The sequence below is a fragment of the Lathamus discolor genome, chromosome 3, assembly GCF_037157495.1.
Source record: "Lathamus discolor isolate bLatDis1 chromosome 3, bLatDis1.hap1, whole genome shotgun sequence".
NCBI lineage: Eukaryota > Metazoa > Chordata > Aves > Psittaciformes > Psittacidae > Lathamus > Lathamus discolor.
In genome coordinates this window covers 138133593-138149474 of record NC_088886.1, presented here as the reverse complement: position 1 = coordinate 138149474, position 15882 = coordinate 138133593, and the positions used below count along the sequence as shown (strand labels likewise).

Below are 15882 nucleotides of genomic sequence, written 5' to 3'. Positions count from 1 at the left end.
TGAGCTCTTAAATGGGACAGGTGGCACAATGAGGTGATGGATAGATGTCCCTAGACAGGAGCAGGGCTAAAGCAGTGGGGTTCTCAAACTGGCTGTAATTTCTCACCAGGCCGTTGGCAGGTGGCAAGGGAATTAATAAGAATTACAACTCAATTGTGCTTGAAAATATCACTGTGTGACACCTTCCTTCTCCAAATTTTTTCTCATCTGTCTCTAAGGCAGGTAAGATGTAATGTCAATAGGCAGGATGCTTTTATTTGGAATGCATTTCCTGCACTTAAATCACTGCTGCTTCCACGTTCTCCAGATCAATAATAAAATTTTCACTGTCTGCTGAAAACTGTTTCAATAAAAAAGAAGAGGAAATGAGGCTTGAAAAATACTGGGTTTATTGAGTGCAAATATGATTAATACAACATAATATGATTGGAATATAGTTTGTGTCCTAGAAACATTGCCAACTTGATGCCAAGATTCGGTGCACTGCAAAGGTTTTATTGCAAAATTGCTTATGCTTTCAGCTGTAGCATTTCCTTTCTCATCACATGGGAAAAGACATGGGAAAGACAGCTTTACTCTTTCCCAACTCACTCCAAAGCACAGCATAGAATCATAGAATGGTTAACAACATGAGTAAACAGGTTTTGCCCCTTCCTCACGTAGGTGTTGGTGTCTAAGCCATCCTTGCAGTTTGGACGAGAGGGAAGTTTTTCACACCCACATCTTATTTTTGAAATGTTTTTGTTTACCTGTTGAGTCTGGAAAAGATCCGCTCAAGCAGAAGGTAGGGTTGGGTTGGTGCTGTGTATGATCTGGGAGAAAAGGTGGTACCTGAATTAAGAACTGGTTGTTCCATCTATCTAATATTTTAACTGTAGGTGAGTTGTATCGGTTTTGTGTCTTGCTTTCCACAACTGAAAAATGGGACTAATGAATTTGTACCTTGTATAGAAAAATTCTGGATTGAATAGATGAAAAACAAAGTATAAGCGTGGGAGTTTTATACATGAAAGATTGAACTGAGTGCTTTTAAAAGCTGCTGAGCTTGTAATGTACTACAAAGAATTACTTGTTCTTCTGTTCAGATACTGTTCTTGTCAGTTTATTGGTGCTGGACTCCAATACAAATGTTCTAAAGAGGCTCTCCTGCTTAGATTAAGGGTTTGTCTTTAGTTTCATTGTGATTTAAGGACTACAGGTTTTGAGGCTCTTTTGAGGAGATAGCAGTTATGCTTCTTTCCAAGTTCTCTGGACAATATAATTCTTTGTGTCATACAGAAATAGTATGGTGGCTAGAGAAAGGATTTGGTAGATGTGACAACAGTAGCCTTCAGATTGTTCTAGCAAAAACCAGTGTTGTGTACAAAGCCTCGACTATTGCACATCCGCTGTCTGCTTTTTCACATTTGCACATTTCCAGTTTAACAGGTGCAGATTTTGCAGATTTCAGAGGCTGGTTTAGCCTTTAGTGTTTCAAAGCTAAAGACAGATGGGGAAGCTAAATTGTTCCTAGTATGCTTTGAGCTGGATGTTTTTTCAAATACCAGTGTGGTGCTGAGTGGCTGCTGCCCGTGCCTTCTTTGTGTTGCTTCTCTTCCGAGGTCTGGAGCAGTGGGTTCTCAAATGTTGGCGTTGGGAATGAGGAGTGGAGAAAGCATGTGTTGCTTGCTCCATCCCAGTAAATCACTGACTGACAAACTGCTAGTCTGCTGTCTATGGATTCTTCAAGAATCAGTGTCAGATAGAAGCTGATGAAAGAACAAGTGTTCACAGTGTAAGGAAAGCTTCAAAAGCTGCTATATTCTGTTTTCTTGCTCTTAAAAACACAAGAATAACACCAAGCTGGGTCAGGAGACTGTTCGTACAGCAACGGTCAGTTCTTGTTTTTGCCAGATGGATGGAAATATGGAGGTATTTTTTACTGTAATAGATCCCCTTGTCTAGTAATCTTAATACCACAACAGAAGTACTATTAAGTTGCAGATACCCTTGTGATGACACAAAAAGCTTACTCTGTAGGAGGAACCAAAGCTGAGAGTACAGAAGGCTTTAAGTCTGAGATCACATGTGCGCTCTTGCTTTGTGAATGCCTTATTTTAGCATGCTATAGAAAAACTTATGTTTAAAGCTTATGTTTAAAACTTATGTATGTGGCTTGTTGACAGCACAGGCACCTCTGCTACGTATAAGCCCAGGTACACACTGTTAAACAAATGTGTAGCTTTTGAGGCTCACTCTCTTAAGTGAATATGGAGAGAAATAAGAAGCTGGATCTGTTTGGACACTGATACAGCTGAATATTGCCTGATATACAGTGCATAAATGGCTGCTGTACCTTCAAGTGATTTTATTTCTAGATGTTAGCAAATTATGTTTGAACACGAAGCCCATGCAACTATTCGGAAGTCTTCATTGAAGAACTAAGCCCATATTTTGGCACAGTAGTTTGTTTCCATGGAAATGCAGGGATATTTCCAGTATGGGATTGTGACTCCTAGTGGGCTGTATCTGAGAAAGGTAAATTGGGAAGGCCACTTTTTAAGTACAAAAAAAGATTTTCTTGTGTCAGGGAAACAGTAAAAAATTCCCATGAAGGAACAGGTGGCTGTGTAGTCATGTTTAAAATATTATTCCAGTGCAGAGGAATATCATGCCAACTATTTAAATAGACAAACTGAAGTTTCCTTGAAAAGCAGAGTCTGTCTGAATTGCTTCTCTCAACATGCAAAATGTGACCTCAGTGTTGCTGTTGTTACCTCAAGCCATGCATTTTTATTCAGCACAAGAAATCTTTCCAACACTAAGCTCTGTTTTGCCGGCCTCTGAGGCACATCCAAACAGACCAAATCTTTGTCACATCAGAGGCAAACAAAGTGCAGCAGCAGAAAACTAAAAATATCTGGAATTTACCAATGAGAGCACTAATAAGCCTGCTTTGGGAAGAGTTAAAGCTGATGATACTTGACAACACTTGGTTTTAAAACAACTGGAAACACAACGCTAAAAACAACCTGAAGTGTAGACCCAGTGGTTTGGAGCCAAGCTGGCCATACAATACTGTGTCAGTTCTTGAAGCAACAGCAAACCCTGTCTTTACAGATCCTTTTAGCATGCAGAGTGGGAGAATAGGACTTGATACAGTTCCAGGTTAGAGGTTTTAGAGCTGAGAGCTGTGCTGTGCACTTGGGGATGTTTGCAGGAACATTAGAGGTAAGGAATTTTCCATCACTCTTAGGCTGCAGAGTGGGTGCATAGCTTTATGCTTTATGGGCACTGCTGCAGATGGGGACTGCAGAGCCTTTGTGCTTCTCTATAGGTGTGTGCCTGGTTTCCACTCAGAGCCCTGTGTTGGCCATTGTCAGAAAAGGGTGCTGGGGAGCCGCTGAGGCTCAGAACCAGAAGATTGAACCCTCTGATGATCAGTGACTCTTGCCTTGCTTCCTGTTACCAGATTTAGTGTCAAAAACATCTGTGGCTGCAAGAGGCTTAGTACAAGGTCTGGCTGTTCATGCACAGCAGAGCAGCGTGTGTGTTAGGCATACGAAAGTATACTGAGATGCACCTGGAGGTTTTGTCAAGGTCTTGTTTGCTGATCGCTACAAATACATAATTTCTAGTGAAATAGAAAGGGTGCATTAAATATTGATGTGTGTTTACAGCTCAGCTTTGTCTTCCTGCACAGAACACTTCTGTGTTTGAAAGGGTGTCTTTGGGTAAATACAAATTATGATCAATGTGGCAGCAGTTTCTTCTCATTGCAGATTGAAAAATAGAGTGAATTCAAAGGAACAAAACATACTGCTGCTACCCATTTTATTTGTTTGGTACTGTGATAACTCAATTTAAATATAAACTGAAATACTACAATTCTGCTTTGCATAATACAGAGCATTTTATTTATGGTCTAGTGGTTAAAATCAAAACCCAAGAGTCAACAGGACAGGGGTCTGTTCCTGGCTGGTTTTCAACTTGTTTTGACCGTAGACAAACACGGTATGGTCACAGTTCAGCTGAGTCCATAAACAAATGGCAAGTCAGTGATTCACCACGTTCCTAATTGAAAACATATGAGTTGTCCCGTGGGTTTCGTTTGGGATTTCTTGCGGTTACAATTAGGCACGTTTACCACTTCGTCAGTTTGTTTACAGCACTGAACTCCCAGATGAGCACAGCACAAACGTGCGCAACTCCATTGCCCTGCATGCAGGCAGGCACATAGCAGGCACGTGTTTACGTGGGCAGAGACGAACTGAAACCAGTGCTGTACGCAATCACGTCTTCAAACAGGATCAGGGCTTAAAACAGGAGTGTCCAGTGAGGATGCTGTGAAGTGAAATGCCTGCAGTGGCTGTGGCAGTTGAGGTAACACTTGATGGGTCTTTGGAAAGAGAAATGCAAGGCAAGGGGAGCAGAGGTTTGCGCTCCCAGGATTGCTAAGCCAGCTGAGCATGTTAGTACAGAGGCTCCCACAGTACAGGTACCTCTGCAAGGTTTCCAGTTCTCATGGAAAAGAAAATCCTCTGCTGTGTTTCCAGTGCAAAATGGTAGAACCCTGCCAGGCTGTGCAAGCCGGGGAGTGAGTCTGGGCTCCTGTCAGAGCTGAGCAGTGTGACTCTGCTCTCAAAACTGAAGGGAAGCAACACCCAGATGTAAAACTTAAACATGACATTTCAGATTCCTTTCTGTGTAAGTAATGCATTATTTTAACATAGAGAGCAGCACAGCTTGAAACATTACTGTTTCCCTGTTACTGTTTGTTATGTTTCAGTGACAGTGCCTGACAACACTTTCCCTGACCCTGTACCACAGAAGGTGAAGTCGTTAGTATTCTAGAGCATAGATCCTCTTCTTTTCTAATTATATATGAATACTGGCATTGCTCTGTAATGGGTTATGAAGATAAGGGATACCTTTAAAGGAAGGTCAGTTTATAGAGGTCAGATAGCATTCTTTACTACCTGGTTACTTCTGGGGATCCTCAGACCTCTGGCCCTGAGACCAACTTTCCTCAGACTATGACATTATGTGAGATGCTTGCCCAACACCTACCAGTGTGTTTGATACTGTTGCTTCAGTATGGTTTATTTTTTCATGAAGTCCAGTGTCCAAAACACATCAAGGACTGGTCACTCACTGTTTCTCTCTGGATTTTCAGCTGGAGTAGGAGGTTGGGTGATCAAAAGTGCCGGGGAATGAGTATTTGGTGCTTCTCTGAAATGGAGTGTGGTTGGTTGTGGAGGGATGACCATCACAGATATCCTGGCGATAGCTGGCACTAAAATACCCAGCTCTGGGGCTATGCGCAGAGGAGATGTTGACAGAGTGAAGAGCTCTGGGGATAGATCTGTCCTATTTTGGGACTAGTCTAGGATGTCCTCTGATAGACATTGTTGAGGCAAGATATGTAGGTACTTGTATTTTATAGGGGATGGGGTTTTAAAAGGGGATCTCAGTCCTCAAGGCTTTAACTAAGCACTTTTTATCAGCACAATGTTGATATAAATGTATTTCTAATACATACCTGCATTATTTATGTGTGGTGCAATTCAGAGCAGCACTTTGATCCATCTCTTTAAGTCAGGTTTCTGTAATTTCAGAAATGTATTTGCACAAGCTTAAGTATACATGTTGTGCCTAAGATGTATAATAATCTGGATACTAGCCACTCACCTGGCCATGTGCGTTCCTAACTGCCTAATCTGCATGCCTTACTCACTGGGGAATAAGTAAAAACTGAAACAATCTGTTTCTAGTTATTTTACTTTCATTTCTTCAAGATTTAACACAAATAACTGGACTGCATTTCCTGTGCTTCAGAGACAAGGCTAAACTGATTGTGTTATCTGTCCACCTTTTGGCTTATCTGTCTTTGTGTGACCTCTGGAGAACCCAGATAGCGGGTAACATTTCTGAAGATTGCATGTCTGTTAAAGCTTTTGCAACCCTTTGGAAGAGGTCATCACCTCTCGTTTGAGAAATGCTGATCTTATCTGAACACCTGAAAGTCAAAAGCTGGTTAGTTTCGTCTACTAACCAAAACACTGTGGGTAGACCAAGGTGTTTCAATTCCCAAGCGGCTGAGTGGCCAGGGCCAAAGATGTGGGGGAAGGAGCCGAGCTGGTGTGTGGCCAAAGGATTAGAGCATGCGATGCACCAGCTGCAGAAAGCAGCTGCTCCTGTGAAGTCCCATGCCAATGCAAGGATGCTTATGGGGGCACTGTGTGCATTTTTTCCTGGGCTGCTTTTGGCTTCCAGCTGGGAGGGAAGGCAGGCAAGGAGTTGGCTGATAGAAGGTATGAAAATCCTCCAGGAGAGGCTTGGATATTAGAGGAGAGGACATTGGCTAATGAGACTGAGTGACTTACGGGATAAAAACAGAGTCAGGGATGAATGACACTTCAGGTTATCATTTAGTAGTCCTCTCCCTGCCTCTCTCCCCATAGGAGTTGCTCACTCTGTGGGCTTCTGTTGTTATTGCAGCAAACTCCTGAGCTCATCTTTCCCTTCCTAAACTGGGGTGCTGGTGATGGGGAGCTGCTTCCTCAAAGCTGCGTCAGCATGTTGTCACTGTTCTTAATTCAGGGCTTTTACCAGCACCAAACCCATAGTGGCTGGAAATGAACTTGCTTGCAGGTACACAGTTTGAGGCAGCAAATACATCTCACTAAAGTGACATTGCTGAAGCAGCACAGGAAGGGGTGTTTATTTAACATTAGCTCCTGCTTCTCTCTTATGATCCATGACTAGCTTTTAAGAAGTGTCGACAAGCCCTGGGACAAACCATGTTACATCTTCAATGAGAAGCTTCCCTGCCTGAATCTGTGTATGTGGAGGAGAAGCAAGGAAAGAACGAGCAGCGCTTAAGGGGCTTTTCTCCAGCTTAAACAGAGCCATCACATGCACTACAGCCTTCCCCAGCTATTCATTTTGAAACAAAACAGGCTTTAAACATTTATTTTCAGTGAAGCCTTCCTGGAGGTCTGCATACTTCTCTGGATCCTTTTTGCAACATCATTTCAACTCATTCAGCTTTGTATTTAGAGCAAATTGGATATCTAAAGTTATTCCTGATTATGCTGTGCATACCTGTAAGTTTCAGCATAGGTCTGATCTTCTTACTGTGTGTGCTTGCAAACCAGTGCACTACAATACAGTGCAGCACTCTGTGCAGGTTTGGTACCAGTTTATCCTGCAGTGCTTTGCACATCAGAGCATAAGCGTGTTAAAGTACACAATTGAATTTAGATGTGCTACGTCAGACTGACCTGGTGTGCGAGCCTCTCGTTGGCAGCGCCTTCAGATGTAGGGCAAAATTCTCTTCTCAGGTTCCCAGAGTAGCTCATGACTCAGTCTCCCCAGTCTCCTGCACTGACATGTGCAGGCATTTTGTGGTGTGAAAGAAAGTGAGTGCCCTGAAAGGGGTAATCTGTCACCGACTGAGGAATGGACAATAATGGCAAAGCCCCAAAAAGAGCGTGAGACCCTTTCTTGAATCAGTTGCTCTGCATCTGAGAGAAACTCAAAGGGTTTGTGTCACTTGGGCAGCATGCTTATAGCCTCTTCCTCCTAATTGTCACTGAGCTGATGACCTAAGACTGCTTTGTGGATATGAGGACAGAATTTTGCCTGCAGGATGCACGATTACCAAATGTGCCTTCTATATAAATCAGTTGTAAGTGTATTTGGAATAGCTGCCCGGCCGGCTTCTGAGCTTACCAGGGGACAGAGCTCCAGCGGATACAGTCCCACATGGCACAGAGCTGTTGCAGTTTTAAAATCAGTCTGATTTTTTTCTTTAACAGGGGAGCCCAGTGTAACTCCGTCAAGACTGGAGTGACACTCTGAATCTGCATCTGCCTCATGTGAGTTAAAATCCTGGCAGCAGCATTTTGCATAAGCTGGAGCCTCTGTAGAGATTTTTTTTTCCTTTTTTTTTTCCTTTTTTGTTTATTTTTTCCTTTTCAGGAAGGCTATAAAATTGTTACTGTGTCTTGGCAGCAAAGGTAAAAACAACCACACAAATGCATGAGAATTGCATACCTTACTGCACAACCCCTGCTCATTCCAGATCAGCTTCCCTCCTAGAATGTACTGTGTAAGGGATGCCTGCACTCATCACAGACCTGAAGGCTTGCAACGTTCACTCCTGGGGTACTGCTTTTTACCTTCCAATAGTATAATATTAAGCCAAGTGATGGTATTAAGGGGAGGCTGAAATACTGTCAACTGGCTTCTCTGGTTTTTTAAACCTTTGGTTGTTTTCTTTCCATGTCGGTTGCATAATCCATGAGCGTTGGGTGCCGATTGCCCTGCGCCACTGAAGCGTTTGCCTGTGTTGAGACACAAACTATTAAAATAAGGTGGTCCTCTAGAGCTGGGGACTCGGCGTGGTGGCAGAGACATGGCATCAAATAGTACAAAAGGGAAAAGAAATCAGAGTAAGTTGTAGCATGTGCTTTGATTTTACTGGTTTTGGGTAAGGATGCTTTGAAAATGGGTTCGTAGCACTGCCTCTTCACCTGTCACAGAGTTGGGGATGCTTGAAGACTGGGTCCTTCTCAGCTGTGTGAAAGAGCTGAGCATGGGAGACACTGCATGGCAAATACCTGAATTTGTGGCATTGCCATGGCACACATATTACCTCCAGCTGTGGTCTCAGCAGCCAGCTCTGATGGAGGGAGCTGTTCCAGGAGAGCTTAAAACTATTTTTTCATCATGCAGCTGCAGAAGAACATACTGATCTGTCCTCTCTACTCTCTTTCCTCCTGGATGCCTGAAGTAAACAAGATATGAGAGAGAGCAACCAGCTCTGAGTACAATATTGAAATACATTTTTTCATCTAGTAATACATATAACTGGGACATCTTCCTTGAAATGTGCTGCTGTGGTTGCAGCAGTGTTAGCCTGTTCATACTTGATCTGAAGGAGGTAGATTGTTTGTTTGCCCAGAAGCTCATGTTACCGAAACAGGCATTCGCACAGCTTATGAGAAATGTCAGTGAGTTGTGGCTCATACCGATGGCTACAGCATGTGCTGTGGTGCAGAGTGCTGTCAAGGTGGGCTTGGTGAGCTCTCAGTCTGTTCCCAGCTGTGTGTCTAAAGGAAAAGTTTATCTTGAACAGTAAGTATGATGGTAACTGGAGAATGGTTATTGTCCCTTTCCAGTTTCCAGGAGTCCAGTTTCCTGTGTTGCTGTTCAGTTTGTGAAGGTTCTCATTTTCCAGATACTGTGTAGTGGTAGAAAAGTAGGGAAGGGACCTAAGGCATGAGTGAGATAGAGGTTTAATTTCATTGAAAGAGACATCAAGGAAGCAAAATCTAGGGCTTGAGAAGTAAGAGGAATAGCTGTCCAGCCCTCACCCCCAAAACATTCAGATTAATCCTGTTGCAGTACTGCCTTAACAGAAACTTGGGATGAGGGAGGCTGAGGTTGATATGTTCTTCAGCCTTTCCTGCTGCTGCTTCAGCTTGTTTCCTGAAACTCAGAGAGTTAAAAGGAGGTCTGTAGTGATAAATCTAAGGCAGAGAGGGAAATAAAGAAAAGGAAGGAATTGAATGAAGGCATTTTGTGAGCAGCTGGCCTCATGTCCCTCCAGAGCCATTCTCTGCTGGAGTGTTAACAAGTTACATAGGTTGTTTAACAGAGAGCCCTACTATTTCTCTGGAGAGGTTCTGCTGGAGCTGTTGATGAACCACTTCTGCTTGTCCAGAGGAGAGGCCAATGTGCTCCTTGAGATTCCTTGTGTCTGGGCAGCATCGTTATGGTTGTTGAGTTCAGAAAGAGCAGGATTTCCTCGGGCAAATGATTTCTTTGGGAGTGATGTTTTATGGATGAGTTAGTAATGTGGTCAAATTCTCAGGAAGCTAACAAGGAGATAGCAGTAACTTCATGGACAGAGAGGGGGACTGGAGGCATAGCGGGGAGCTTTGCAGCACTTTCACCTTCCGAGTATGTGTAGGTGTATTTATTACTGTTTTCCTTGGGAAGTGCCTTTACTATCCTGCATCAGAAGAATTCCTTTTTTCAAGATGATGCTCTGCTGTCTCTTTCACAGTGTTTTTCATCGCCTAACTGCCTTCTGCTCCCTCCAACTCTAGCTCACTGCCTAGAATTGCCTTGTCAGTCACCGCTTTCTTCATTAGCTGTAGTTTCTGATTGCTTATTCCTATCTATAGCTCAATCAACCCTTCCTTTCATAAAGGATGGAAAAGACTATGTGCATTGAATATTATATAATGTTTTTGATGTTTACCATTGGTATAATAATGCTTGAATTGAAATTGGTAACTTTTATTTATTTCAGTTATCTGTTTAAGAACATTGCAGTTTTGCTTATTACGTTTTTAATGGGGGAAATTAACTCTTGGTGTTCTGGTGCTTTTTAGATTGAGATATATGAGGCCCCTGTCACAGTTCCTGTCATCTGAGTCTTGACAGTCTCATTTCTTCTATAGTCCTTTTCTTTTTAGTATTTTTATAGTATTTTATGTATGTTTTCTCCTCCCAGATTGAGTATTCAAGAGTATAAATATTGTGGTGACTACCTGGGCAGTACAGACAGTGTGTGTTAATACATATTGTGAGGTCCAGAGATGTGCTATATCTGTCTCAGGAAAAGCAGTCTGCCTTCTAACTAGCTTGGCTGTGTAACTTGCACATTTTTGGTTTTCACTTATCCAAATATGAAGTACTCAAGTGTTTGAGACAGTTGGGCCTATTGAACCCGTGGTAACCCTCATGGCAGTCAAGGGTTGTATTTGACATTGTTACATCTTAAGATCAGTGTAAGGCAGAGACATGCAGCAAATGTAAAGATGCCATCAGAGAAACACAGTGATTTCTGCTTGTTGTAAAAACGCAGTAATGTCCTTTCAGATGTTAATTTAATGATCTGATTAAGCAGTAACATTTCCAGTTCATGGGAATGTCGTTTGCAGGAAGAAGACAGGCCTGATGGTAGTAATGACTTAGTTGAACAAGTCAATTTCTTTTGCATTGAGCTAAGGTGTGTGTCACTGATGAGCAGCTTCTCTGAAATGTAAGAACAGTAAGCTTGCATAGAAGAGTAGCATTTTGATGCATAAGGGTAACAGCAAGCAGATTTTCACAGTACCATATGGTATTATTAACAAACAAATCGTAAGTTAACTTGACAGCTCTACCTTCAAGCTAATTTAGTCTGCAGCAAACATAAATTCCTCTGAGATGAAATCTGAAGACAATACTAAGCTCTGGGATTGTATCCAGAGCAGTAACAGTATCACAGCAGTGATGAATTTCAGGCTTTCTAGCTATGAATACATGTTTTCCCCAGATTTATTGGTTTCTTCATCAGCTTTGCAAAAACACATCAAACCAAAACCAAGCAGGTGGAACAGGGAGCGTTCATGCGTCTGCCTGACAGGACTGCAGGGAGAGGAGCTGCAGTTTGAAATACATTCTTCCTGATGCAGAGCTGTGATCGACTGATGGATATTTCATCTGGTGCACTCTGCTGCTGAAACCTGAACTGTGGCTCTGCTCAGCTGCAGTCCTGGAGCTTGAGCTAATTTCGTTGTGGCTCCAGGCTGGGGGACCCAAAGCAGCGAAGGGCAGGAGCGAAGAAGGGAACAGGGAATGTGTGATGTGGAGGAGGGAGGAGGGGAAAGGGGTACATTACTTTTAATTGCCTTCTTGTTTAACCCCCTAGCTGTTTTCAAATTTTCTAACTGAAATCTCATCTTGGTACAGTGTATAAATCCCCTGAATACGAATCTCTTGGATTTGACCTGACCGTAGAAAGATTAGTTTCCATTGGATACCCTCATGAGCTGCTCAATTTTGTGTATGATCCTGCATTCCCTACCAGGTAAATGACTAACAGATACTGACCCAGCCTGCTCAAGGCCTGAATATTTGTTCTGTAAAGTTCATAGGCAACACGTGAGGCCAGGTTTTCAGAGTTGTGCCTGTGAAGCTTGTGGCTGACCACAGATCATGGGGAAGGGAGCAAACTGCTCTGGTTTGTGGAAGGCTTTTGAACACATGAATCCATGCCAGCAAAGGAGTGTGCAAGAAAAGAGGCCTGCTGAAAACATGGTCCAGAAGTAACTTTTCAAAGGAAAGACAGCAGAGACACAATTGGGCTGGAAGTTAAATCAAAATCAAGGGGTGAAGGAACCGTTACTGTCCATCATGAGGCTGATAGAATGCCTCAGAGCATTTTTCTTTAATGAATTTAATTAATAGCGTCCTGGTGCATGAGACATCCTGAAAAATAAGCTGACAGTAAACAATAATAAAAGTGCAATCAATCCAGTTCACTGTCTAGATCAATCAAACATGTAAAGCAAAGTGAATGGTGCCAAGTTACTAAATTCTTATGTTTTGTCTTTTGATAGCAGAGGTAAAAAGGACATGGCTTGTTTTAAGCAAGCCTTTTGATCTTACTCTGTGCCTTTAAGTTGTTTCCACTTGTGCCTTTGCTGGATTTTTCTATTTTGGACTCCTTTGGAGGTGCTTTAGAAGAAATGGACCACAGGGTCTGTTCACTTGCTGTTCCAGTTTTCAGTCTGGCAGCCTCCTTCCTTCCATCCTCTCGGCATGTTTTTCACCAAGACTGTTGCTGGGTGCACCCATGCCCATGACAAGACAGTAGCCCTTCACAAACCTGTGATGAAGACACCATTAAATCCACTGCCTTCATCCCAGGGTGGGAATAGAAGAGATGTCTCTGTGGGAAAACTTCATTCTCCAGATGCAAACTACTAGATAAGTGAGACAGTGTTTTGCTGGAGTTGGAACCAGGAATGTCCAAAGCATTTTGTGCAATAGTTACATATCCATGTCTGAAAAAGAGGAGAAAAATTCCGTTATCACACCTTGCTCTCCCTTGCAGCCCAGCAGGACTGTCAGGGAACCACAAATACAGGTGTCAGATTCGTGACCCTGTGGAAGAGGCCAGTGTCCTCCCTGGTATGTGCATAGCTAAGCCTCTGCCGGGTTAAATGGTTTCAAGTCTGTGGAGAGCAGATCAGCTGCACCTTTCACCTGACAGTGCAGGGCTCTTGTTGCTCACCTGCAGCCAGGTAAAAGGCACAGTAGGGACCACATCTGCATAGTAGCAATGACTCTGTTTTATTCAGAGTGCTATTGAAATGGTCAACGCTTAATATGTTCACTTCTTCATACCTTAAATAACTTTCTTAACAGAGGCCTGGTGTTTGATACCCACTATGGAAACCTGTTGAAAGTTGATGCCTATGGGAACCTCCTAGTGTGTGCACATGGCTTTAATTTCCTCAGAGGGTGAGTGCTGATTCTTGGCTCTTCTTTTGACTTAATATATGCTCTTTTGTGTCACTGATCCTCAGGGTGCCCATTGTAGAAGGAGTCACAGGGACTCCACTAAAAGCAGATACTGTATCGGTGTTCCTACAGCTCCAGGATTGACTGGGGATGCATTGAGGTTCCCAGACATGGCAACAGCCCAAGGTGTTTGTAGAGGAAATGTCTGTACCAGCACAGGCACATCTCTGGTGTGCTGGGAATAGAAGGAAGTGTGCTGTGGGGAGGGATTGATGGGATAATCCAGGGCTGTTCACCTGTCCTGGCACAGTTTAACATCATCAGCTGGTCAGTTAAGACAGAGCCATTGTATGTGGGCTGCTGGGAGCAGAAGTGACCTGTGCCCCATTAGACTGTCATCTCCACAGCCATTGCTGAGAAAGTTCAAGGGCCTGAGCTTGCTTGGGGAAGGAACAAGGTTACTCTACCGCTTTGTGTTTCTGACCTTTGAGGGTGTCAGAAGTGAGGCATTGTCTGCCATTTCCTGCAGCCTTCCTTGGCTGCTTGTGTTTCTTTTGCCCTAGAAAAGGTGCTTTAGGGAGCAGAGGGGACCTCAGTGCTACATGCCTGATGGGTCCCACCAAATCCTTTCATATCCCTGTTGTGAGACTGGATGAATGGAAGGCAAGCACAGGCCAGCCCTGAGGTGACTTGTCATTGAAGGCCCGTAAGTCATTGCATCACAAAGCTAAACTTTAGAAAAAGCTTCTGTCTTTGCACTCAAGTTTCTCTTTGGGTCACAGTGATCTTCAGAAGCTCCAGAAATGAAGGAAACCAGAATAATTAAATGACTTTAGTCATTGACACCCTGCTGATTAATTGCAGAGGGCCCCAGGCAAGCCTCCTGCAGCACAGCCCTGCACTTGCCTGCTGAAAGCTGCTCCAGGGAGTGAAAAGCAACACATGGAAAGCAGGGGAAAGTTTAAGATAAGCAAACAATGAAAGTGCAGATGATTGAAGGCATCCTCATAGTCAGCAGCATGGGGCTTAAGGTCGAGTTGTGGACTCTCGACCACTCAGTTTCCCTGTGTGGGCTCTGCTCAGTTTGCTGACTCAGCAACGAGGGCTTTGTGCCTTGCTCTGCCTGAGCCAGCACAGTGGATGCAGTTTTGTTCTTGCACCGCTAATGCATGTAGGAAAGCTGGGTGTTGATTAAAGCACAACAGCCTCTAGTTAAGGGACTCCGCTATTTTGCAGGTCAGCACATTTTATCCTCATTATTTCTTGTGGTTTCATTCTTCTCCACCTTATCTATTCTCAGGCCTGAAACGCGGGATCAATATCCAAATAAATTTATCCAGAGAGATGACACAGATAGGTTTTACATTCTGAACACGTTATTCAACCTACCAGGTGAGTCTAATGTGAGCCAATGCAGATCTGTTTCTGTGCTTTTGAAACCAATAAAGGTTTGCTAATGACATGCTCTACTTATCTGTTTATTTCTTTTACATGAACTTTCTTTTTTTGGACACAGGGCCTAAAGTTAGCTGACTGTATGATGTTATCCTTGTCTTAAAATCGTGCTTTGTTTCTTTGCAGAGACCTACCTATTGGCTTGCCTAGTGGATTTCTTTACTAACTGTGACCGGTACACTAGGTACGTATTCCCTCTGGTTCGAGGTGCTGATGGTACAGTAAGATTGTTATTATAAAGAGCAATTCAGCACAGACGGAGATGTTCTTAATTTCAGTGGAGGCCCCTCAAGTGGTTTCAGTGGGGAAAAGTTCAGGCCTCTTATTCTTTTGACATGAAGAGAATTTAGTGGTGACAAGATGATCTGTGTGTACAGCAGAGACTGGTTATGAGGGTTTCTTTCATAGTGTATATCAGTATCACCATGCAGACTAACACTGGTATTTGGGCCAGCTTATAAGACCACACACGTATTACAGGGTGATTACAGGCACCAGACAGCTCATTTTGAACCTGTGACCACTGGAGCCATGTTTGAACTGGTAACTGAAAGGCTAAATTTCCTCAGTCTGTTACCACAAGTCCTTCATGTCATAATTGAGGACTTTAAGGTGAAATGCTCAGGCACATTGTGCTTTAAAAGGCTGTTTGTGCAACATGAGTATTTACCTTGTTTTCAAATAGGTGTAAGCATAAAAACAAGCTGTGGTTTGAACTGGCAAATGTCAATGTTGGTGTGCTGTTGACTCATGTGATGGGTCATCTTTGCATATTATGTGAGTGGAAGGCAAAGGGATTTTAATGGGATTTTACCTGGGGGCAGAGGAACTGCTTATGCCAACAATCCATCAGGTGAAGAATCCTTTCTCATCACAGACATGATGATTGCTGTCATAATACATACAGCTCTGTTTAATCCTCCTTGATTTCTTCTGATGCAGACTTTCATGGATGTCTCAAAGATACCTCCACAGTATCTTGTAGAGAAAGTTCTTACGTTAACTCTATACAACACAGAAGTAGTTACTTCCTCTCAGCAGTAATTATGAAATTTGGTTGATTTTCCTGGCACCTCCTTATTTAATGTTGTAAAGAAGGACTGCTTACTTTCTCAGTACCATTCATCTTTTGTAAAA

General features: G+C 43.0%; 1 protein-coding gene across 3 annotated transcripts in view; it reads left to right on the top strand.

The window, feature by feature from the left end:
* NT5C2 (5'-nucleotidase, cytosolic II) overlaps positions 1 to 15882 on the top strand; it is a 60950-nt gene that overhangs the window by 35263 nt on the left and 9805 nt on the right. For 2 of the 3 annotated variants that reach the window (XM_065672163.1, XM_065672164.1), the window contains 4 exons: positions 11734 to 11851; positions 13195 to 13290; positions 14591 to 14682; positions 14872 to 14929. In XM_065672163.1, the coding sequence (XP_065528235.1) occupies positions 11734 to 11851; positions 13195 to 13290; positions 14591 to 14682; positions 14872 to 14929 (364 nt within the window). Of the gene's footprint in view, positions 1 to 8178; positions 8439 to 11733; positions 11852 to 13194; positions 13291 to 14590; positions 14683 to 14871; positions 14930 to 15882 lie in introns of those variants that run through there. The other variant, XM_065672165.1, reaches the window with a different exon arrangement.